Source organism: Lutzomyia longipalpis, chromosome 4 (genome assembly GCF_024334085.1).
Source record: "Lutzomyia longipalpis isolate SR_M1_2022 chromosome 4, ASM2433408v1".
NCBI classification, from domain to species: Eukaryota; Metazoa; Arthropoda; class Insecta; order Diptera; family Psychodidae; genus Lutzomyia; species Lutzomyia longipalpis.
Window position 1 is genome coordinate 17444688 of NC_074710.1, and position 26532 is coordinate 17471219.

General features: G+C 34.5%; 3 protein-coding genes across 4 annotated transcripts; 2 read left to right on the plus strand and 1 right to left on the minus strand.

The window, feature by feature from the left end:
- Positions 1 to 629: 629 nt before the first annotated feature.
- Positions 630 to 19588, minus strand: LOC129795346 (arylsulfatase B-like). The gene is made up of 3 exons (XM_055836567.1): positions 19387 to 19588; positions 12821 to 13627; positions 630 to 1590 (listed from the first exon to the last, which is right to left on the minus strand). Exons 1-3 carry the CDS (start codon positions 19480 to 19482, stop codon positions 721 to 723), a joined length of 1773 nt encoding a protein of 590 aa, XP_055692542.1. The 5' UTR covers positions 19483 to 19588; the 3' UTR covers positions 630 to 720.
- LOC129795331 (uncharacterized) lies at positions 7034 to 26266 on the plus strand. Of its 2 annotated transcripts, none has more exons than XM_055836487.1 (2): positions 7034 to 7405; positions 21660 to 26266. In XM_055836487.1, coding segments are annotated over exons 1-2 (4569 nt in total). In that variant the 5' UTR covers positions 7034 to 7403; the 3' UTR covers positions 26227 to 26266. The 2 variants fall into 2 exon arrangements, with proteins under 2 accessions (XP_055692462.1, XP_055692461.1); XM_055836486.1 differs by lacking the exon at positions 7034 to 7405 and adding an exon at positions 16669 to 16819.
- LOC129795363 (uncharacterized) lies at positions 15090 to 16567 on the plus strand. The gene is made up of 4 exons (XM_055836587.1): positions 15090 to 15196; positions 15413 to 15451; positions 15543 to 16115; positions 16285 to 16567. The coding sequence occupies exons 1-4, from the start codon at positions 15148 to 15150 to the stop codon at positions 16509 to 16511; spliced, it is 888 nt and encodes a 295-aa protein (XP_055692562.1). The 5' UTR covers positions 15090 to 15147; the 3' UTR covers positions 16512 to 16567.
- Positions 26267 to 26532: the final 266 nt, after the last annotated feature.

Genomic DNA, 26532 nt, shown 5'->3' on the forward strand with positions numbered 1-26532 from the left:
AAGAAATCTTAAGTTTTGCTTAAGAAAACTTTAGAATCTTAAATTATTTTTAGGAAATCTTAAGTTTCTTTTTAAGAATCTTAAGAAAACTTAAGTCTGTCTGAATAGTGAATTTCACCCAATGTCAATTTCTTAAAAATTTTGTATTAAAACAAATTAAAAGAAAAATAAAACGAATATTTTATTTTAGAAATTGTTTTTCTTTAAAAAATGATAAATTTTCCCGATTTTCCCCATAAGAACTTTTCAGAGAGTTTCTACTTAGAATTAACTAAAAATTAAAGAATATTTTTTTCGTTGCAGCTTCGTTTATTTACAACCGTTTAAACATTAGGAAGAAGAAGAATTAAAAAATTTTAAAAGATAGATTAATCCGGAAACTCCACAAAATGAACCAAAGATTGGTTTAGCCGGATAATTGGGACTTATAAAGAATAATTTAGGGTGTTTCTATTGTTAATAACTTTCGTCTAATCTGCAACTTTTCTGAATTCCGGACTTATTTTATGTTTTACATCTTTTTAATATTTTCCCCTTCAAGAGTCCTCTTCTTGTCTTTCCCATTTCTCCATTTCCAACGACATCTTATTGATAATGAAATCTCCAAAAAAATACAAAAAAAAAAACAATTTTATTTAAAATTAATAAAAAAAAACTTATTTATTAATCTCAAATGTACAAAAAAATATCATTCAGAAAAATAATACAAAATGCTTGAACTTATTTCTTCTCAATTGGAAAGCAAATTTTGCGCTTTAGGCAAGCCAAAATGGTTACAATCAAGGCGAGGATTGCCATTAGAATGACCAGTCCAATAAAAACCCAAAATAGAGTATCAGACGAATTATTATCTTCTGTTCTTGCATCTAATTCATCCAGCCACCATGTCCAGATATTACCAAATTGTGCCGGATCACATTTAGGGTCGCCATCTTTGTTTATTGGCGGTCTTGCGGTTTCGGCTAGTGCGTCAATTCGCATTTTAAGACTAGCTACTTCATCGGGCAGTGTAGATGCGAGATTTTGTAGTTCACACGGATCTGTTTCCACGTTAAAGAGACAGGGAGCTTGTAGGGGATTGCACGGGGATTCCGGAAGATTTCCCCGATGACAGTTTATCTTAGCCATGCTACGAATATTCAAAATGGCGTCCTCATTTAGGGCGGAAATTTGGTAGGGGCTCAAAAGTCTCCAAGCTGTGCTCTCAAGTACACTTTTAGCATACTCAGCATCGGACATTGTTTCTTCTGATGCTACCTCGCCATACCATCCATCGTACTGCCCATTCCACAGTGTCCCATTTACATATTTCCATCCGTCGCGCATGTAGGAACTATAGCCGGAAATTGGATCAATATTGTGAAGAACTTCCCGTCTTGGGCTTGTTGTATTCCCATTAAGAGACTCCCATATGTTCACACCATCGAGATCAGTGAGTTTTTCGGCAGGTATTCCAGCTAGATTTGCAAATGTTGGTAGCCAGTCTGTGCTGTGAATGAGGGTGTTGCTAATACCATGGCGCTTGCTAAGAAGTGGGCTCCATATTACCGTTGGTACACGGACGCCACCCTCATAGGGACTGTCTTTTTGCTAAATGAAAGAAATGTGAAAGAAAAGATTTTTATTCAGTTTTTTTTTGTTATTCATACAAGTTGGGCAAAAATATTAATTCATTAAGATTAAATTAATTAACCCATTTTTGCTGGCTCCTTAGAAGTTCTTGGTTGATTTTAATGAAACGTTCAAGAAAGATTTATTCTTAACCGAATAACTACTTGGGAATCAACAAGGAATTCTTAGTTTATTTAGATTAATTATAAATTCGTTTTTTTTCCTAGATTTCTCAATTATGCGATGAAAATTATTTCTATTTGAACAAAACCATTTCCTCAATTTTCATTGTTTTTCGAAGATTTAAATTTTCATCAAAATCGGAGAAATAAATTTTTTTCTCTATAGGGGAGGGCGGGGCTAATAAAGTCACTTAAGGGTTTAGAAAAAGCCTAAAATATCATATTTCCTAGCTACATAGAACAAAATGATCTGAGAAAGAGTTGTAAGGCAGTATATTTCCTAAAGAAATGAGCTAAACATTTCGCTTTATCCATTTGGGAAATATGATATTTTGAGCTTTTTCTAAACCCTTAAGTGACTTTTTTAACCCCGCTCTCCCCTAATTTTAAATGTGAGTCAAATATTGCTTTCAATCCTTTCAAAAACTCTCATTTTCTTTTTAATGAAAATGACTACCTTTTTCCTGAACAGGCTATTTACTTAAAAAAAAAACAATTACGTGTATATCAGGTGTGTAATAAATACGGGTAACGAAGCGTAAATGGATTAAAAAGTTTTTCTTTTTAAATCAATTCATTAAAAATAATTTTTCTTCAATTTTCATTTAAAAGAAATCCGTTACACTGATAAAAGAATTTTAAAAATATTTATCCAACTCTCCAAGAACTTCTTGTACCTCGCATCGGGTCAATAATTTTTCCAGGATAATAAATTTTCTAGCAAATGTGGCGGAAATGCGTCAAAATTTGCAAAATTTATTTTTCCTCACATTTGCATGTGAATTCATTTTACTAATTAGAAATGATAATTAATTACATGGTAATTAATGGGTATTTTACATTTTTTACGCTGTATTTTCTATACATATATAAAATTTACCAAATTTTATTTCAAAATATCATTAAAATAATCAAATGTTCATAAAATAATTTTTATGATGCGCAATAAAAGAGTATTTACATAAAAGATTCTGAAAATAATTCTTATATTTTATCGGGAAGAGCATTTTACGTGAATTTGGGTGTAGAAAATGTGAAAAACAAAAGGAATTAATGAGTAATTAGTTAATTATTACACGTAATTAAATTGTTAATTAACAAGGAGGATTTAATTACATTTTTCTACACATTTAATAGGGGGAAATGTGTGGGTTTTTCAAACAAAAAAATCGGGTTTGTAAATAAGAAAAAGGCGTGGTTTCTTGAGAAATAAATTAATTAACATTTTTCGCGATACTGCAATACTAAGAATTTGAATTTAAACAATTAATGTACGCCAACGGATGGCGCAGTGACAATTTTATACACTGACACATTAGTTTTTTGACATTCACCCTGACATTCACTGATAAGAAGGTGCGAGAAGGAGATGCAGCGTCTGTCGTGCCGAAAACAAATTTTATCGTCAAAAAACTCGGTTCAAAATAGTGCTCAAACAGTGAATTGTGAGGCATCGGCGGGAGCAGAACGGTGAGTGGTGTTGAGCTTTTTCTATATATTTTTTTACATTCAAATACATTCAGGTGGTTCCTTTTGGCAGGCATTTGGTGGTAGGGGTGGGAGTACGGAGGGTGGATGGTGAGCCCCTGCGAAAAACCATTATGGGCGCGCATGTAAAAAAATGAAGAGTGGGGGAAGGCACTCGCGAAAAAAAGTGACGCCGAATATGTTTGTTGGGTTAATTAAGACACTGACGGAGGCTGCGCGCCGTTTACATATATTTTTTTACGCGCCATATAATTTTCTACACACGCGGGTTTTTGTTGTTATTTTGACCAACGGTCAGTGCACGCGGATGAAATGTGCTGGTAGGCATAACAAAAATTTTCCCAACGATTTTTCCATTTAGGGAAAAATTCAAAATTTCAAATTTTCCCCAATAAGGGGTGAATTTTCTACGCCATGAGTGAGATGTATTTTAAATATTTTCCCAGGAAATATATTCATGCTCACGATATGGCTGCATTATTGCCGCGAGGCGCAATGGAAATAATTACACCAACGTCTCTCCTCTCTCTCTCTCTCGCACACTCTCTTCTATGTATTTATATTGAATAATAGGAGGAAGAAATTATTTTATCTTTCAACCCACTAATTGAACCTCAATGGCGTTAATCAACCAATTAAAATACACGACGAGCATACACCGAAATACACAAATCACAGTGACGAACATTTCTTTGATTTATTCTTCTTTTTTTTCTATTTAGTTTTTTTTTATTCTTAGGCTATTATTATTTTTATTTTTTTTCCCCGTGTGAAAGGGAACATTCGGATGAGTGAAAGAAGGGAAGTGGTCAAGACCACGTGTTGTTTGAAATTTCTTTTGCGAGGGTTGCAAGAGGAGATTGTGGCAGGACAATAGGGGCTAGCCTAGGTGTGAGAATCGCATTTATTCGTATACCGTCCATGGGAAAAAGTTTACTCAATTCGCAAAAAAAACTTTTTCAATTTTTTTTGAAATTTCATATTGTAGATTTTTTTAAATAAATATACTTGAGAGATTTGTATAGGAATTTACAAGCTTTGCAAGCCTTTTAATTTGCAGTTGGATTTAAACTTAAATCGGTCAAGCAAAAACGGAGATAAACTATTGAAAAACCGGCACAATTTTGATTTTTAACTATTTTTAATATTCTAATCTTTCTAAACGCGATTCTACGTCGACTAGTAGTCCATTTTAAATGAAATAAAACATATTTAACTATTAATCGTAAAATACTAAATATTCGGAATAATTATTCAAATTGATCTCTTGACTATTTTCACTCTAATTTATAGGTATCTTAATCATAAATTTAACAGGATTCGATATCATTTTCTTAATATTTTATCAAAACGAAAAAAAAAATTAACAAAAAAATCGCTTTTAATTACAGAAATATTCGCATTTTTGATAAATATTCGGTTTATCGAGGATAACGAATTGAAGTTTTTAGAGATTTATTTAGCAGAATTGTGTTAAAAAAAACGTGGGAACTGGGAAGAGGTAGGATTTTCGCGAAGATAGTTTTATGCTTCCAAAAAAATACATTAGTTACGTCATTCTCTGCATTTTTAGTCAAGAGGTGCTTATCTGAGTCAAAATCTTCGGATTATTCGTTGAGATTCGGATTAATCTTCGAGGAGATTCAGACTATTTACTAAGATTCGGATTATTTGTCAATGAATTTTGGATTATTCGGTAAAGTACAGATTATTTTTCAAGATCCTTCTTCTTCTTTTTAATTTTTTTCGGACCGGCCGTCATTTCTCATAGCCTTTCAAGATTCAGATTGTTCCTCAAGATTCGGATTATCATCCATTAGATTCTGATTATTCAAAATTCTGATTATTCGTTAAGATTCAAATTATTCGGATTCGGATTATTCGTCAATTAGATTCGGATTAATCGGTGAAATTAAAATTCTTTCAGATTCAGATTATACATCAAAGATTCGTTAAGAAGGTTAAGATTATTCGTCGGGATTCGGATTATTCGGTAACATTTGGATGATTCGGTGAAATAAATTGAAATATTCGACAGGTAACACCCCTTGTTTTTAAATCATATTTTTCGGTTTTTCCCATTTGATTCCAGATAAATAGTACGTTCCTTTGGTGATTTCTTAACTTAATTTAACTAAAATTATTAGATTTTTTCCTAGATTACGCGTACCTATTCTGTTTGTTTCTTTGAATGAGGAATTTTGCCATATAAAAGTGACTAAAGTCCTTTCAGAATTCGTTTATTTCTTTTGTAAAATTCTCTAATGACTTTTCAATTGATTTCAAATCTTGATTTCTTAATCTTTCGTCAGTTTTTAAATCTTCTTCAATGACTGCGGGCAAAATGAGTCACTTTGACGGTATTGTGAGGTGTTGGATATTTCCTTTTTTTCATCCTTAATGAGCCAGAATGGCTTGAGGGATACAAAATGGTGCAATGGGGTGTCATTCATTCATCATTTTCTCTCTCTTAAAATACTTCTCTTTATTCACAAAACTTTCTTTGCCATTTTCTCTACCTTTCTGTGATTTTGTCTTCTATGCAAGAAAAAAATCTCTAACTTTTATGGATGAGAGTGCAAAAGAAAAAAAAATCAAGCTTAGAGATGGAAATTTTCTTGTCGTCAGAGCCGTTAAGGAGGTGGTGGAAAGTTAGTATGAATAAAAAAAAGGGATGTGTCGAAAGCGCATGTAAGAATATGGCGGTAAAATAATCTAATTACATTGTGAGAGAAGCGCAAAAATGTAAATGAGAGGGACACGAGATATGCTGCGAGATGAAGCGCAATGATGGCGCGTCTTGTGGTTTGGTTTCTTTTATAATTTTTTTGCGCCTTTTTTTTGCACATTGATGTTGAAGACAAAGGCGAGATATTAGGAGGAGTACTACCTACATTTATTTTTTATATACATATGTATGTAGGTAGTGATGAAGAAGAGAGAGAGGGCAGAAAAAAGGCAGAGAGCATAATATGTATAAGCATAAAAATGCGAAACGGCGAGATCATTGTTCTCCGGGGTTTTCTCCGCGCGCCTGAGCTATGCTATATATGTATGTATGTAGGGTATGGTATATATAGTTAGGTCTCCACGGCAGTGTAATCAGAAAGTGTAATCAGGCAACGAGGGGTGCGATGGCACGATGGGGGTGTTATGTGGTTGTGAGCGGGATATCATGCTTTTTTGTTTAACTCCACATGCACATCATCGCGAAAATGTATCATGTTGGTCTCACCAACCAACGGCTGGAATACAGTATAGAAGGAGTAGCGATTTTTATAAGTGTGACACCTATTTTATTCTTCATTTTTTTTTTCTTCTTCTCTGTGTGCTGTTTTGCCTCCCCTTCCCTAAATACGAAAAAAAAAGAAAAATTTCCCTTCCATCGCGCGCTTCTTTGGGTAAAAATCCGGGGGTAACCCGGAGGAGATGGCGCGCATGTAGAGGAGAGCGAGAAAAAAAAAAGAGTGGAAGAATAACAATCATCCAACGTTTTTCCCTTCTTTTCGGAGAAGAAGTAAAAAAAAAAAAGGAGGAGAGGACCCTTCTTAATAACGTGTCTTTTTATCGATTCAGAGCTACAGCGAGTATTCTGATATATGGAAAATACTTCTTCTTCTCTTTTTTTTTCTTACGGGTGTGGGTGGGGGTGGGTTTTGGCGAATGAGGGTGGCAAGAGGGGATGTATTGATTGAATATGAATATGTGGGCCCTTGAAATTTGCACACACCATCCCTGTGATGAAAAATTTCACTCCTTCACGCAGCATTTTCGCGTGTGAGTCCTTTTTTTATCATCAAACATGGAAGACGGGTTTTGCGCGTGAAACACTTTTTAATTGCACACCCCCAAAGAAAAATTTTCATTCTTTCAATTTCCGCCATTAAAACGCGCGCATCATACCAAATCATTACACATTGGTAATTAGTAGTGAAAACAATTAAGTGATGTAACTAATTATTGCCAAAAAATAAAGAAAATTATTTAATTGCAAAAAAAAATTAAGAAAATTTCGCGATTTGTAAGAAAAAGGTGTGTCATCAAGTGGAGGTGTTAATTACTAATTAGGCTACAAAGCGCCACCCGGTGAAGAAATTCATTTTCTGGGGCAACATAAATTTTATGTGAGTAAAGATGGTTGAAGATTTTCTTAAATGTGCAAAAATTTCTCGCGACAATAAAAAAATTGGCGAAAAAGGGGAAGCGAGAAAAGATGTCGCGCGCTTCACGGAAGATTTGCATGCTGTAATTTATTGGTGTAGTTAAATGAATTTATGACACAATGCTGAATTTGTGACATTGATGCGAAGTAGAAAATCCATAAAATCAAGAGGGGTGTAGAAAAATATTTTTTACATTAGTTATTTCCATTGAATTTTCGCGGGGATTTTGCATTAATTTTTAACACTTGGAGGACACGAATTTCTTACCTCAAACTTTGAGCTTAATTTTCTATTGTAATTTTTTATTAAAAGAAAACGTTTTTCTAGATTTTTTTCGGCAAATTTCTAGAATTTGAAGTTGCCTACACATAGATATAGAATTTATCAAGATAAATGGTGTTAATTAGGGTTAAGCCTGGAGGACAAATTTGGAAATTACTGCCAATTTGATTTTTTTTAAATCATCACAGAATATTTTTTTTCTTCAAATTACTGTTAAAAATTCTGCAGAAAAGTGTAGGCAACGTCAATTACTTCAAATTAGTCGAAAGAAAACGTAGAAAAACGTTTTCGTTTTGGAGTGAAAATTACGGTCAAAGTTTAAGGTTAGATATCTTGGTTCACCAAGTGTTAAAGATAGAAAGAAATAGGGATAGATTCTACACAGTAAGTCTATTTTCCTGTTAAATTTACGGAATGTCCAATCGACCGACAATTCCGTAAGAATTCCGTAACTTTCTTTGCAACAGGAAATTCCGTAACGTCGGTGTTCTCAGATTTCCGTTACGATTACGGAATTTTCCGTTAAATTTTTAATAATTCGAACGGAATTCTCTGTAATTAATTTTAAATATTTAAACCTAATACTACGGAATTTTCTGTTTAATTTTCTACAGCAAAAATCCGTTCAATGAAAGTTTTAACGGAATTTTACTGTGTTTTAATAATTATTTTAATTATTTTTTTAAATAATTTCATTTATTTCTTAATAATAATTGAAATATTAATTTTTTAATTAATAAATAAATTAATTAAATTTATTTTATTATTATGCAATTTAAATTATTATAAATTGCATTCCATTTGTGTCAGAGCTTCCACTTTGTCCCTTAGAGTAGTGGCTGCTCTGTACCATAATAAAAAAATAAGTTGTAAATAGAGTATACTCTATTTACATCTTAACTCCATGAATTCTCATTTGCATCTGAAGAATATTCGCGGATTTAAGAAATTTGACTAAAAATTCTGTAAACTTGTCTTACTTTCCAGTAACTTTAGCGGAATTTCTTGTTTAGTAGATACTAAATTTCCTGTTATTTCAACAGTTTTTTGAGTAATCTTCGGTTTTACGGGAAATTCTGTTTCAATTACAGAAAAATCAAACGTAACGGTTTTCCATGGAAGCATTTGAATATTTTCAGTTTGAATTTTACAGAATTTTCAGTAAACATACCGGAAAATACATTACTCGTAACTGAAATTTACGTTAAATGGGGAGTTACACTCAAATTCCGTAGCCAGTAACGGGAAAAACGATTTACTGTGTATAAATATTTTATTTTCTTTCCTTACAATTCGACTGTTATAAGATTTTTGGTATTCTGGGAAAAATCTTATAAGTTTTTAACATTTTATTTCTTTCTTCAATCGGGGTTATGAAGGAAAATTGCTTTTTCAATGATCATTAAAGATCTTTTTGAATATTTTTTAGAATAATAAATTCTTTGTTTTTCTTTATTAGAACAACAATAGAACTATATTTAAAAACACCATCTGTCATAATCTTACAACAACTTTTAAGTTATTGATAAAGAAAAAAAAAAGATTTTTATCAGAATCGACCCCATAATTTATTTTCCCAAAGCTTTCGACCTTTCTTTCAAAACTTCATTGTAGCTCAAGAAGGGGAAATAATTTTTAAAATTTTCTTGAATTTCAGTGCTTATTTTTAATAAGAATAATGCATGATGATATGAAAAGGAGTCTATTAATTTTTCAGCGGGTCATGAATATAGATAAAATCTTTTCATGGGAAAATTTATCTCTTTGCCATGAAAAATAATATGATAATAATATAATGAGTAGACTGTTTTATTTTTCATTGTAGAGAAATAAAGTATTTAATAGTAATTTAATACATATAAATCCTTTACAAAAAAAGCAAATTTGTATGGGAGTTTTATTAAGGAGAAGTGAGTGTAATGGGAATAGTGTGAAATTTAAAGGCAGACTGTTACAAAACGTTCCTAAGAATATTTGAACCCATTATAATAGATAAAATGGGAGAAATTCACGAAAAAAATAGCAAATTTTTAGGGAAAAAAAATATTAGAAAAGCAAGAAATGTAGTGGAAGTGTTAAGAGTAGGAAAAACATATTTTTTATTAATAAACTATAAAGATAAGAAGACAGAACCCCATATCGGTTCCACGATCGGCCACAAACGGAAAAACTTTCTTTTTTTAAGATCAAGCTCATTTTCTCGTTTCTTGCTGACTTTTAATATTTTATTTTGGGAAAAATTATTACTGAGAATACGTAAATACGTAAAAAGCATTGATTTTAACCTCATTTTTTAGACAAAATAATTATTTATATTTTAAATTCATATTTTATTTGTTAACTAGTCAACCCGAGCCCCCAATCACGTGTGAGCAAACTCCATTTTAAGCTATAAAAGGGGGGCGTATATTAGTAGGGGGGATGAATAATACGGTACCCCGAAAAATTCTAAAAATAAAAAAATCCCGTTATCTGACCCTTCAGCAGGTAGAAAGTGGGAAAAATTAGTTTTTCTGTGGGGGCGCTACAAAGGGGGGTTGGGGCGGAATCACATATAGCGCTTGCAACTCGTATTGACCCCCTCTACCCCCATACCAAATTTCATCAAGATTGGCCCAGCCGTTTCGGAGGAGTTCATGTGCCACAGACAGACAGACAAACAAACTTTTCAGCTTTATATATTAAGAAGATAAGAACAATTTTTCATTTAATTAGAAAAACATTCTAATTATTCATTATACTTTTCATTGTGTCTGGAATCTGTGCATGCGTGCATAGACTCCTTCCAAAGAGTTAACTTTAAAATCTTGACTTCCGGGTTTTTCGTCGGATCGGTAAATATTGAGATTAAAACACCAGAGTTTTCATCCCAGAGCTTTCGGCTTTACACAAAGCCTTCTTCAGTGGTCAAAAATTGGTGATTGTCGCTTCTTCTTAGCTCTGTTCGTCAGGCATAGACCCAATAACCTGGGCCCCCACACAACAACATGAAAATTCCTCGCACAAATAATATTTATAGGGGAAAACACAAAAATCAAACATTTATCTCCCGCGCCTGGGTGGGAGATAAATGCCTGCCTTTTCACCCAGGCGCGGGAGATAAATGTTTGATTTTTGTGTTTTCCCCTATAAATATTATTTGTGCGAGGAATTTTCATGTTGTTGTGTGGGGGCCCAGGTTATTGGGTCTATGCCTGACGAACAGAGCTAAGAAGAAGCGACAATCACCAATTTTTGACCACTGAAGAAGGCTTTGTGTAAAGCCGAAAGCTCTGGGATGAAAACTCTGGTGTTTTAATCTCAATATTTACCGATCCGACGAAAAACCCGGAAGTCAAGATTATACATTTCACGTCGGTTAAAACAACAGTTAACTTTAAAGAAAGTGAGAGATATTGCAAATGATTCTCTCCCTCTCCCTCTCTATCGGTACGCGTAATTAAATGTCAATCCGGGGAAAAAACTAATTTACAGGATGGCGAATAAAACCGACTATTTGCCGAATTTTTCCCCAATAGAAAAATTTTTCTCCTCTTAAGAGGAAAATGAATCAGTTATGGATTATTTTTTATCGTTTTGTTTTCTCCGTTTGCGCATTTTTTTTCTGCCTCTCTCCCGCGCGGGGATGTGAATGTTTTAAAAGGGAGGGTTGTTTGGGCAATTTCGTGGAAGCGCTTTAATGAAAAATCAATATGAAGAATCCATAATGGGGCACCGATAGGTGCTGCTGCTGCTGCTGCTCAACAATACTCCTAAAAATGCGCCGATTTTTTTTTTATTTAAAAAAAAACTCTTTCACACATCTGGGTGCTATCGCGTGTCTTTTACCCACTCAATTCCCTTCATTTTCAGTATTTTATTGTCTGCCGCCGAAGATGGTTTTCTTGAGCGTGTCTCATCAATTTTGATAATCTATTTTTTTCATTTCTTTCTTGCTGAAGTGCTTTCCAATCGCGAGTTTTTTTTCGTCATCAACTTCTTCTTCAAACACGAAACACTGCATTTTCAATTGATTGTTTGTTGTTCTTATCGAATTTTTTTTCTATACCTACATTTTTTTTCGGACAAAAGCCGGGAGTGAGAGAGTTTGAGGAATAAAAAAAATATTTGGCGGATTATAGTGTAATGAGCAGCCCTTTGATTTGGCTAAAATAATTAGGGCATCGTTTAATGGAAAAATTGATTGAGAACATGCAAATGGAGGTTGAGATGTTGTTATGAAAGAAAGGTAGATAATTAACAGATTATGTATTTTTTACATTGAATTTTTCTCGTTTTAAGGAGGGATGGAAAATTTTCTAATAAATTGGAATTGATTTACTTTACTTAATCGGCCTAACGTTTTACTTTGATAAATTTGAAAATTTGAAATATGACATAACTTCATTTGACACTTGTCTAATTGACAGGTGATAAAATTATTTAATAAATAATTTAATTAAATAATTATTTAATTATTTAATTATTTAATTGAATAATTATTCTTCAAAAATTTAAAGGATTTTTTTTAAATTCTATTTATGTGATAAATAATTTTTTTTTAATTATTAATCATTTTTCTAAACAAATACAAGTGAAAAAACTTTTCTTCAATATCCAAGCACATGCTTAATAGGAATGAATAAAATGTTTTCTATTGGAACCCTCTGGCCTCATTAAAGTGTGATGCTTTATTTTAGAAAATCACCGAATTTCTAATGTTTATTTCAAACGAATTTAAAGAAAAAAATCATTTTCAAATGTTCTGGGAATTTAGTAACTGATTAAAACTTTCTTCTTCTTCGTGGGTTTTCTCAAAAGAAGAGTATTGGCTAAGATTAAATAAATATTCTAAAATATCTTAAGTATGTTGACTGGAACAGATTGAACCGAATTTTAATTGTTTAATTTTCATATTTTTGTTTTATTAATAATTAATTAATAAAATAAAAGATATTGCAATTTAAATTGTAATTTTTCGTTTAAAATAATTCATTAGTTAAAAAAGAAAAATCAAGAGTTTTCATCACTTTATTCGATTACTTGTCCGCCCATTTGCTAAAAACTCTTTAACGTATTTTTCTCAATAAAATTCCCTCAAATGGCGCAACTTACCCCTCTGAGTGGCCAGTTGGATGCTGTTGTGGAGTGAAGTCCATGCGTTGGCCCCCCGTTGTCTGAGTAGAAGAGTATGATGGTATTGTTGAGGAGCCCTTTGGCTGCTAATGCCTCCACAATGCCCCCAACTGATCGATCGAGGGCCCTCACCATGGCCCCATAAGTTTGTCTCTCCTCATTCGCAATACGCGACACTTGGGCGCGATCTTGCTCGAGGGCCTGCAGTGGGTCATCCTCATTGCCAGCATGTGGGGCAATTTGGGACACAAAGAGAAAGAGGGAACCCTCAGTGGGTTCATGGTCACGGATGACCGTTGCTGCCTCCATTGTCAATGCGTCCGTCACATATGTGCCCACACGGTCGCGGTAGATGGATTCATTTTTGCGAAAATCAAATCCCGCCTTGTAGGGCTTGTTGGCCATTTCGAGCGTGTAGTCGAAGTAGTCAATGTAGGGACCCAGGAAGCCAATGTGGGAGTCAAAACCCCTTTCGGTGGGAATGTAGTACTTCCGAGAGAAGCCAAGATGCCATTTTCCCACAAGATGATTCCGATAGCCAACCTCTTTGAGGTATTGCGGTAGAATGCGGAAATTTGGCGGCAAACCCCAAGGGCCATCTGACGGGATGACGTAGTGCTGCATTCCCAAATGCATGGGATACTTCCCCGTAAGGAGAGCAGCTCGCGAGGGGGTACACAGTGCGGGGGCGTAGTGACGATTGAGGATGACTCCTTGATAGCCCAAGGCGTCAATGTTGGGGGTGGGAATTTGATTTGACCCCTTGAAACTCACATCATTTGAGCCCTGAATTAAAGCATAAAATTTATGATTTTTCCCAAAACAGTTGAGGTGTAAATTGATTTTTTTTGTTAATAAAAATTTCAAAGAATATCCAAAAGGAGTTTATTCATTTTTATGCTCTCATTGACAATTTCTTTTTAATGCGCGTTCAAAGGAAACTATAAACTGATTTTATTTAGTTATTTTTTAATGGATTTTTTGTGAAAAAGATATAGCAAAAAAATAAATAAGCCACGCCCATATTCCAGTCTTATTTTTTTCATGCATAAAACTTATGCTTCAAAGGCAAACTTTAATCGTTGTTAATTTAAACATAAATTTTAAGGCAATTTGTGGCTGATTTTTGTATGTATTTTTGAAAAAATCCCAAATTGGTTTTTTTTCTGATTTTATTAAACTAAAAACTTCTTTAATCTGACGAAGAGATCAAAGCTAAAAAAAAGCATACGACGCCCACATTAACACGCGTTCAAAAATAATTAAACGGATTTCCTTTAATTATTTTTTAATGGACTTTTCATGATAAAGGTTATAGACAAAAAAATAAATAAGCCACGCCCAAATTCTAGTCTTATTTATTACATGCAAAAAGCTTATGCTTCAAAGGCAAACTTAAGTCATTGTTTTGTGATGAATTCGTTGCAAATAATCTCCTATCTTTCATTGATAATTTCTCTTAATTTTCTGCGCAAGATTTTTTTTTAATTTGCACAATTAAAGGAATAATGCTGCATCACTTCATTCACATCATTCATTTTATGAATTTAATAACTGAAGAGCAATAAGGGTGTGATTTAAGAAAATATTTAGGAAAATCTTTTATGAGATTTTTTTAAAGATAATTTTGCTGGATTTTTACGTAAACAATACAGACACCCACATTCTAATTCATTTCAATTTATCGTACATAAAGCATATGCTTCAGATGATTTCTTTTAATTTTCCGCCCGCGATGCCAATGACGTAGCTGAACAGAGAAATTATACATTTGCTTCATGCAATAAAAAACAAATTTAGATGCAATGGGGGCGTGGCTTATGGTGTTGTTCAGTTAAAATTTGGGAAATAAAAAGAAAATTTTGTAAATATTCATCAGGCTTTACGTGCTAATGACCCACTACCGAATACATGTTCAATAAAATATTTATTGTTCCACTTCATAATCAGAGTGTTCAGTGAACTTGATTCTTATCTCCTTTATCACACGTAAGACAATTGTCTGGAAGCTCTTAAAGACGACATTATTACATAGAACAATTTATATTTCGAAATATAGGTACATAATACGCTATATTTGTTAACATTACAACTGCGTGATTGTATCTGCAGTTATATTAGTTAGTAAATACGCCAAAGAGGGTATACACAGCTAATAGCCCGGAATTTAAATAAAGGCAGCTCAATTTCCCAAGATTATTTACTCAAATGGCAAATGCACTTAAATTGTCCTAATCTCTGCAAAGCTATAAAATGCCACTGTTTGCCCGAAGTTTAACTAAAGCGTCTCACCGAAATCAGGGAAAATGATTAAGGAAGTTTTCTCTCTGGCTCTACTTGTGGCCTTGGCACAGTGTTGGTGATTTTTTTTAAAAGATTATTTTTGGATTATTTCTCCTTTATTATTCATTTCCTATTTATTTTTTTATTAATAGTTTTCCTTTTACCTATACCTTTTTGTTTTGTAATTCTTTCCCTAATTTTTGTGTTTTATTTTGTCATATTTTTTGTTTTATTATGTTTAATTTTATTTTATATTTTAATTTTTTTTAAATATTTTTTTTTCTTCAGGTGCTAATGAAATCCCTATTAATCGTCAGGGGAAAGATTGTAAGTTCTTTTCTTTAAGTTATGTTTTATTTTTATTATTTTTTTATTTGTTTTTAATTTTTTATCGTTTTCGGATGATTTCTTTTTAAAGATCCAGTTCCGATCATTGATCCAAATAAATCATCTTCGGATGATTATTTCGATGATCGTTTCTACCCTGATATTGATGATGAGGGCATAGCTGAGGCTCCTAAGGATAATAGGGGAAAATCCCGTGGTGGTGGTGCGGCTGGCGCAAGAGAAGGTAGGTTAGGTACGAATGGGGCTAAACCGGGTCAGGGTGGAACTAGACCAGGACAGGGTGGAACTAGGCCAGGACAGGGTGGAACTAGGCCAGGTCAGGGTGGAACTAGGCCAGGTCAGGGTGGAACTAGACCTGGGCAAGGTAGAACTAGACCAGCTCAGGGAACTACTAGGCCAGCTCAGGGAACTAGAAATCCAGGATCGGTTGGTACGAAAGAAGCCCAGGATGCGTCAAAACAAGGTCAAGGTAGAAGAAGGCCAGGGCAAGTTGGTGGTAAAAGACCAGGACAAGCAAATGCTCCTAATGCAGGCACTAGAAAGCAACAGAAAGGCAATAGAGGCGTCAGAAGGCCTGATCTATCGCGCTACAAAGATGCCCCTGCAAAATTCGTTTTCAAATCTCCTGATTTCAGTGAAGAAGGTAAGGAGAAGAACTCCTGGCCCTTTTACAGACCCTTGTCAAAAATAACGAAAGTTGGTTTCTGAGAACGGATCTAGCCTAACCTGTTTTTGAGGTTTTTGACAAGGATCTGCTGTAGAACAGAAATTTATTTCTCTGAACTATCTTCTCATTTCCTTGACAAAAAAAGGCAAGACTCCAACTGTAAATTACTTTAGAACGAAGAAGAAGGAGCACATTGTGACCCGTGGTAGTCCTAATGATGAATTTGTTCTGGAGATTCTCGATGGGGATCCAACTGGGCTTGGACTAAAGAGTGAAACCATAGGCAAAGATACGCGTTTAGTGCTGGAGAATCCCAATGGAAATTCCATCGTGGCTCGTGTTAAGATCTACAAGAACGGTTATTCAGGATGAAAAAGAAATCCTTTGATTTCCCCCCCCCCTCTTCCTTTAAAATTCAACATAATAAAGATTTCTCATGGAGAAAAATCCTCCCGAAAAAAAGCTTTAAAAAATATTTTTTTCTAATATCTTCATATTTCATTGTGAGCAATTATCACAAAATCACTAATTTCGAGGGAACTTAAAATGCGATCATCACCAGCAGAGTTTTTCTCGTTTCGTTTTTTTTTCTGGGGCAAATTAACACCATTCCCCATTGCTTTATTAACTACTCTTCCTAAGACTAACCCGCGTGATGATCTACTTTAATCATTAATCATGTGAGTAAATTTTTTTCTCGGCAATTAGTATTAATTTTCTCTCAATATTGAAACAACAATGGCAATAAATGTGGATTTTTTGTGGTCAGTAGAGACGCGCCATTGGCAGTTGGTTACACTTTGCAGAAAAATAATTCACACAGTTGCGTAAGTTTTCTTACGCGGACGTTGGGTAAAAACAACAGTGAGCTAAAATGCATTTTGCGTGCATGAATAATGTGGTCATGTGCAATGGAGACATGAGGAAAGTAAAAGAGGTTGAATTTATTTTTGGAATTAATTCTTTAAGTAAGCAAAAATGGGAAATGAGCAACATTCAAACTTTTTTTCTGGAGAATTTTTAGTAATTTGTCTTTCTTTAACCCTTTCGCGTCTGCATAAAACATGGATACATTGAAACATTTAGATGTTTGCATCACGATGGATGTTCTCAAGGGAAATTTATTAGTGAAAATGTCTTCCTTAGCATATTATATGTAAATTTAATGTAATCCTAACTTGAAAGAATATTTAAATTTATTTAAATTCCAGCAAAGTCAAAAAGATAAACAAGATCAATGTTTCAATGTTTTTTTTGCTATGTTTCATGACATTTACAAAGGGTTAAGACAATTTGATTCAGTTTTATTGCAATGATTAGGTATTTTTAGCATCAAAAGAATATTCAAGCATAGGCAATGTAAAGGTTGTGAAAGGGTTAATAAAATAGAATACAAAATGGGCTTATATTGTAGTTGATAAGCCTAGAATAAAAAAATCTTCAAAGGGTTAACTCTTTACGCAAAAACTATTCTTCATCATTTGAATAAAAATTTTCTCTGCTAATAATTGAAAATTGATGAAAATAAAATAAAATGAAACAAAGAAAAATATTTTAACTTTTAAAATAAATTTAGAATTAAAAAAAATGGGCATCTGTTTAAAGTTTCCTTGAGACATTTTTGTGCGAATATTTGAATTTCTTCTGGGAAATTCGCGTGCAAAGAAAGTCAATACATTGCAAAACACAGTTTTTTATGCGATTGAGCCTCTTGAGCTCTTGGATTAAGAATTAAGTGCAATATTTTAATCGATTGATTTTTACAATTTCAAGATTTCAAATTAAATATTGGCAATTTTAACGAACATTGCCACAAACCTTCTTAGGAAAATTCTAAGAACATTAACCGAAGACTTTTCTCAAATCAATTTTTTTTTCACCAAAATTAATAATAATAAATTATGCAATTTGTTTCATAAATAAAAAAAATGCCAAGGTTTATGAAACTTTTTTTGTTAATGTTTCATACAGAAATGTTTCAACCTCAACAACTCTAGGTAATAAAATTTTTAAAAGAGAGAGCATCTCGCGAATTGCTTACGCTCTTTGTTCCTTGAGATTTCTTTTATATTTATTTTTCAAATTATTTTTTTTTTCATTTAACGTAAAATAAAATTAAAAGAAAAAAGAATTATATTAATTAAGTACATCGTAAAAATAAGTCTTAATGTTCTTTAAAGTCCATGAATGTTTATGCTTTCTTTTTTTTTTAAATTTATTTATCGTAAATTCAAGCAATTTTACCCATTATAGTTAAAAGGATTTTAACCGCAACTTTACAAGCGATGTCAGTTGAGCAATCATATTTTTGGAGTTCCTTTTAAAGATCAATAAAAGTATTTTCTTTTATTAAAATTGTTAATTTTATTTATTTTTTGTTCATCTTTCTTTTTATTCTGCTAAATCTATTTAAAAACTTTTAATTTTTGAGATTAGTTAACCTCAAATCTTATATAAAAAAAGCCCAATTTTTCAATTCTTAAGTCTAAGGTTTAGCAGAGATAGGATAAAGCATGTTATGGCTATATAAGAATTGAAGACCTGATGATGGGAACAAAGCAGAACCGAAATGTCAAAATTGAATTATCTGTCAAATTGATCTCGATCATATTTCGCCTTCTTTCGCCGTGAAAAAGAAATTTCCTTCCTCATTTAAATTTTTTGTCTTAATGAAGCTTTACTGCGTGACCTCACTGTTTTGGGCGGAAATTTTCAAAAAATACCCACCAAAATAAATTTCAAGAGCATCAAAATTATATGTTTTCAATGCCTCTATCGTTATCGAATAAAATTCTACATTTTAAAAATATTCCATTCACTTTTTAACACGCATTTTGTATTATCTCAACGCTTTTTTTCTCTCTAGAAATAAAATTCTCCCACATCAAATGCTTTCCAAACTGGCGAATAAACTTTCTAATTTTGTACATACATCGAATGCAATTGATATTATAGAGACAAAATTTATTAATACAATTTTATCAATAACTAAACGCACTTTCTTGATATTTTTTTTAAACTTTATTGCAATTGCGAAGAAAATCCCACGTGTTATCCAACAAAGTTTGCAAGTTAAAGAGACGCAGCTCACAGGTTTTTTGTTGTTGTTGTGTTTGTTGTTGCGGAAAATAGCGCGATCTTTCTCGATCTTTCTTTGCACACATAATATCCTGCTTTAGGATTTAACGTTTAAACTTTTAATTAATTTTTTTAACGGATTTTATTTAATAAATAAAACTAAACTAACCAAATCATCAGCTAAGATCACAACAATATTGGGTTTTGAGGCACTTTGTACTTCACAAAAGATCACGAAAAAGATCACAAAGCAGCACTTTTGCATTTTCCTCGGGGTTTTTATTTCTCAGGAGGAAAATGAATTTTTAATCAAATAAAAGCGACTGTATTTGTGGAGAGATTGTCCCCGACTGATCGCAAAAGCTGGCTGTAATATAAACTTGCCTAGACAAAATGAAGAGAATTCGCGGCCGTGAGGCCAATAAATTAATTCCATATGCTGCGTGTGTTATCTAAAAAGTGATAGAGCTTACCTATCGAACGATCGTATTTACATCCTTGTCCCATTGAATCTGATAAAATGAATTGATCGATGAGGGAGGAGCTTCTCTAAGCAACAAAATTTATTTAAAAGAAAACTTATCGGTTTGATAGTTTTGATTAATTTGTTGGCAGTTAGAGATCGTAGAGATCACATAGTGTGTGATCGCAGCCGATCATACATGTTTGATGATCATGTAGAGACCCCAACGAGATAGACAAGCTGGCGCCAGATGACGCAATTGAGACAGAGTGGAAGTCTCGCGGTCAAGATCCGCTGCTGTAGCAAAGATCGCGTGCGCAGAGATGAATAAGGAGCTTTTTTTTGTGTGAAAAGCAAAAAAAAAGCTCTCATTGAAAGCCCACGAAGGTCTCTCGGGGCATTATTATTACAATTTATATCAGTTTGCGCGCAATGTTATGACTTAATTTACATCAATAGTGGTGCCTTTAATGCGATCACCACATACGCGATCATATATAGGGTGAAGATCGTGGCACAGAAAAAAATGTTAATGAGATTATCACTTTGAAATTGGATCAATTAATTTCGTCACATGCTTCTTGTGCCATTTCTGGGATAATTTCTTTTTTTAATCATTATTTTCTAACCTTGAAATGATCGATATTTTGTTGTGATCGTCATGAGAGAGGTGTGATCTCTACGTATACGGTGTGACCTCAAAGAAGGGAAATGAAAGGAGATTTAATTAATTAAATATTTTATTAAAAAAACAAATTTAAGGAAAAAAAAAACAAATAAATAAACAAATGTTAGATTTAAAGGTTATCGTATTTATTAGAGAGGAATTTAAGATGCATGATCGGGTACATTTTATGTAAATATTTGTTTTTTTTAATTAATATATATTTTTTTAAATTGCTTTTTACAAAATAAAATGAGATTTAATAATAGTCTAGTATATATAGCCCAGTGTAATTATGTATATAGGCCAGTGTAATTACTTGATGTATTTTGGACAATGTCGTAAATAAAATTCAAATTCAAATTCAATAATCAAAAAACATCAAATAAATCACATCACATAAATTGACTAGTCAGACTGTCTTAAGAAATCTTTAATTTTCTTAAGAAATTTTTAAAACTTCTTTTTTTAAGAAAAACTTAAGATTTCTAAGTTGGACTGAATCAGGCTAAAAGTATATTTTTCGATAATTTTTACGCGTTTCGAGATCTGAAAACGATCAAGTCTTAAGAATACTTAAGCTTTTTTTTAAGATGTATTATTTTTAGATTTAAAAATCTCAAGAAAACTTTAAGAACCTTAATAAAACTTTAAGAATGTTAAGATAACTTAAGACATTCTTAAATAAACTTTAATAATTTTAAGAAAACTTTAAGAATGTTTAAAAAACTTAAAACATTCTTAAGAAAACTTTAAGAATCTCAAGAAAACTTTAAGAATCTTAAGAAAATTTAAGATATTCTTAAGAAAACTTTAAGAATCTCTAGAAAATTTTAATAATCTTAAGAAAACTTTAAGATTTTGTTAAGAATATTTAAGACATTCTTAAGGAATCTGAATTTCACCCAGAGTTTAACTTTTTTTCTGAACCTACACAGAAAATAAAAGTTCGTAGCATTGTTCGTCAAATTTCTTGAAAGGTTCGTAACTCCAATGCTTTTACTTAGGAAAATTCACCTCCAGGTTCGTATAATGGGGTTAACCTCCCTGGGAGTGAGACCCCATTTTACGAACCTGTAGGTGAATTTTCCTATGTAAAAGCATTGGTGTTACGAACCTTTCACGAAATTTAACGAACAATCCTACGAACTTTTATTTTCTGTGTATAAAAAATATTCTTTGGCTTTAAATGGCCTTCTCTGGAAGGGAATTTTAGACGTCTAAGTACCCCAATCAAGCAGTTTAATAAAAAAAATACTTTTCCTCAATTAATTTTTCTTTATTAAAGATTTTTCTTTTTTTCTTGTAATTTCAGGTACAAAATGACGGAGGAGAAGCTACGCGGTATAAGTTCCTTACTTGGTTGTGACTACGATTCGGAGGAGGTAACGGATGAGGAGCAAGATTGTGTTTTTCAGCATGAACTCCTCCTGCACTTCTGTCTACGGATGCTACAGTTGAACTGTGACAATTTTTCCGTTGGCTTCAACGCAACCACCTACCCCAAATTCCACAACATCGTTCTCGAGTGCGATGCTGAGCGCCATCGATCTGTCTTCTTCGTTCACGTGGAGCACACACAGCGTCAGGGATGCTGCATAACCAGGGAGCACCTGAACAGCAATGTGGAGAAGCACGAGTTGCCCGAAGATCAGGAGTTGTGGGCACGATTTAACCTCGAGCAGTACTTCAGTGCAGTTTGGGGGGAAAAATTTTCGGAGTTGCGACTGGACTATCGCAACTACGGCATTAGTAGGCACTATGTTTTGTTGACGAATATGCGGTTGGATGGGGATGTGAAGACCGTTGAGTGGGATGAGGGAAAACAGGGCAATATCTTTGGGGAACTACGTGAGGAAGGTGCTAGAATTCAACTTCTCGACAATCCCTTCAACATTTCGCCGATCACATCGAAATTCTCCCCAGATGAAGTTGTTAGGTTCGATCCAGGGTACTTTCGGAATAACTTCACTGTAGTCTCGAATGCACCAAGTCTCCTGGATTTGTCAATTATCAACTATGAAATCCTCAAGAGGCTCGTTCTGGCCTACAAGTCACGGAGTTTAATGAAGATCCTACGGGAGGAGTTGGTAAAATTTGTCGGAGTACGGAGTTGTGAGGGTAGATGTGAACGGCGGACACTGTTCAAGGAGGACTTTGTACGAATATTGTGTGAGAGTCTTCTGTGTGCGGATTTAACCTCAATTTGTGATAATTTCACAAAAGAACTGTCAAATTGGGTGAAATTTCACACGAATGTCCTGCACGATCTGGCGGAGAAGCTCGAGGATAAGCGTGTTCTCATCTATGAGGAGCACAAGAAGTTGTCCTTTCTCAAAATCTATGAAGCTCTGAAGATTAAGATGCCCGAAATCTTGTTGATTCCTTCGTCAAAATTGAAACAATCCCATCGAAATGCTCTTGAGTACTACGAGAAGAAGGTAATCCTGTTCATTGATGACGATGAAAATTTTGAGCATCTTCTCAATAATTATTCAAATATTATTTTTGTCGTTGGAAAAAATACAAATGTGGAGTTGATTGTTGAAAATTGCATCTTGCAAGTTCCTAAATGTTCCTTTGAGGAATTCACGGAGGCAACAAAGGAGGAATTTTCGCGGAGGGACATGAAGCTCCAGGAACACCTAATACGTCTTTCGGCTATACAGAATACGGAGAATAGGATATATCTGCACCTGCTGAATGATATTTTTGAGAAAATCAACAAAAATGAAGTGATAGAATTCGGCCGGAGACTACCGTGCAATACAATACCCAAGCCCTACATTCAGCGCCATCTAACACTCATCTATGATATGTTTAAATTTGTAAAATTCGACACGGATATGATGGGAAATTTCAGTGAGACTGACATGTACAACAATTTCCCAAATTGCATCGTTAAAGGTGATCCAGGTGTGGGGAAGACATCGTTGATGCTGAACATTGCCAAGAATATAAAGAATCGTAATCCGCACTTTTGGGTGGAGTACGTTGATCTCAAGGGCTACCTGAGTATCTTCTCGGAGAAGCTAAAATCAATCTCTTCCCAAGAATTCTCCCACAGTGAAGCCAAGATGTTTCTCCTTGAGCACCTAATCACCTTTGGACCATGTCCGGATATTGATCGGGATCTCCTGGAATTGTACTTGACATACGAAGAGACACCCGTGATTTACCTCTTCATTGATAGTCTCAATGAGATCCCGTCGATGTTTGAGAAGTTAGTTGTGAATCTCATTGAGAAGTTGAGTGAAATGCGAATAAGGATCTTCATGGCGTGTCGGAAGAATTGCAAGGAGATCCTAACGCCACTGAGGAATTTCATTGAAGCCGAACTCATCCCGTATGATTATGCACAGCGGAAGATGTTCCTGCAGCTGTACTGGGGTGGACGGCTAGGGCTACCACATGATGATATGGAGGATTTTATAATGCAATTCCCTTGTAAGTTTTACGAAAAGTTCCTACCGGGTGTAACAATCCTGGAAACCCCACTGTACCTACGGTACATTGCGGATATTTATGCAAAAGACTGTGAAAAGTTCTGTCAGAGCAGGCAAAATGGGAAGAAGGTAGGCCTCTTCCCGGAATTCAATATGTTTAGCATTTTCACACAAATGCTCCAGATGACTGTGAAGGAGGACGAAATGGGTGATTTAACGAGGATCTACACATCAATTGCAGTACGAGAGTTAGGTTATGAAACTGTCCTACCGGCTACGGAGGACGTCTACCGGGATCCACAACTCCTTTCCCGCGGTTTAGTAACGCGAACAGATGATGGAAAATTCATTTTTACCCACCGTGCATTTGCTGAATATTTCGTTGCAAATGCCCTCACTGATGAAATGGAGAATGTCAATAAGATCATTCTAACCTATCTTTCGGAATTCAATTATGATCATGCAAAGGCTAAATTCATCTTTCACAATTTAATTGGGCGAATCAAAGCGAATGCGCTGAGGTTGCCTGAAAAGGATCAACTAGCTCCGGCTTTTGAGGCATTTATGGAGTTCTTCAAGAACTTCCTGAAATTCACGTGGATGTACTACATTGATGACATTGCCCCGATCTATGGCTTCATCGAGGGGCACTTTAGTAAGCAGGAGATTCAAACGTTCAACATTGAGCAGTACTGGGAATGCTATGTTGCGGGTTTTCAAACACTTACACTGCCACAGTTGATGTTTCTCGTGGAAACTTTCGATAAATTCAACGAACCCGAAATGATTAATTACATTCTCGTGCAGATTTTTCGTTATTTCGTCAATAGGAAAACCGTTGAGGATGACATTCCCTTCCTCAGTGCACTTCACGCGCAAATGGTGAAGCGCTCAACGCTTAGCGAGGAAGAATTCTTCGTTCACGTTAAAGCCTGCATGAAGGAGTGCGCCGAAGACAGAGTCCTACGTCAGGATTTGATGTTTTGGTACTTCAAGAAGCGCAACATCACGCAAACAATCAACATTGCCAATGTCCTGAAAATGAAGTACGAAGATAATTGGAGGTTAGAAATCTACGACATGCACTTCATTGCGTATTTGTGTGAATTTGAGAAGCGCGAAAGGAATACGGAGCAATTTATACGGGAATTCCTGAGCTTAGTCGGGGAGGGAAATTTCTATCAGTTCATCTCGAATTACGATGATGTGGAATTCACGCGGGATACCTTCCTGCGGATTGCCGTTAATGTGGCGCTGAAGAAGGGATGGCGCCTCGTGGGTGCCGATGGTAATTCGATACTCTATCAATTTTGGCAGAATCAGCAAACATATCTCTTTACTGAATTTATCAAATGTCTTCCACGTGACAAAATTGAAGAATTAACCATACGGCCATGCTTCGCAGGGTGCAGCCTCATTGAGCACTTCCACGCGGATGAGAATAAATTTTACGAATTTGCCGCCTACACGAGGTATGTGTGTGAGACCCTTGGTGAGGGTGAACTCCACAAATTCCTAACTCCCTGCAAGAGTAGCAGTAGCATTGAGAAATCCATTGAGAATGATCTCATCTTCCTGCGGGAGCTCTCACTGGAAGTTGACGCGGTTGGAAGGAAGACGTTGCAGACGCTCGTCTATGCTTTCTGTCGCGACAAGATGACCTGGCAGGAGGAGTCAAAGAGAAAAAATAGATTTTTATTTGAAATTGCTCGATTTATTTCCAAGTACAAGCTCGATGTGACCTTTGATCTCATCTTCACCTTCCTCAACACCCACGAACCCTGCTGCGACAGTAGGTACGACAACTACCTCCACGCCGAGCTGGCTGAGGTAGATGCAGATGGGAATAACCCCCTCCTAATGGCTGGCATCTGGGGTAATTTGCAATTCCTCCAGAGCCTTCTCAAGCTCATAACGCGCAAGAAATTCATCGAGATTGCCCGCCAGCAAAATAATCAAGGCAGAAACTTCTTTCACTGCATTGCAAACTTCATGCTACCAACGGTGAAGTACTCAGTATACGATGTGATCCATATTTTCCTTCAGGAGCGCCAAAATGGCAACAACACCTCCCTCACGAAGCTCCTTATGCAGCAAGATAGTCACGGTAGGACACCCTTTCACTCCGACATGCTCTTCTTCTGCGCCTTCATCGACTTCATCTCTGACGATGCACTGAGTGATCTTTTTCGGATCCAAGATGAAAATGGTGAAAATATCATGCACTTCATGGTGCGCGATGACAATTTGTTCCTAATATTTCATAAGTATCTCACAACAGCCATTATAGAACCCATTAAGGTTGCCCTCAAGATGAATAACAACAAAGGGCAAACGCCATTCTATCTCCTAAGTCGTGTCTATGAATCATTTGTACATGATCCCAAAAAGGAGAAATTGTATAAGAAATTTGATAAATTTTTGTATGCAAATTAAATTAAAAACTAACAGACACACCAACTAAAAAAAAAGAAAACAATTTATATAAGAATTTATTAAGTAATTCAGAGAAGAAGATGAAAAAAAAAAACACTGAAATAAGACATCTGAGAGCGATGGCGAGAAATGAAAATGAATATTTGTGTATTGTGAGTGAATACAGTAAATTTATTTTATATGTGAATGCATTCATTCAGAAAAAAAAGTAATGTACGAAAATTATCAAAATAAACGCTTACTCTAAAGTTCCTATCAATAAAATGGCGTCTTTTAATTTACAAAAAAAAAAAACAAATTGGGTTG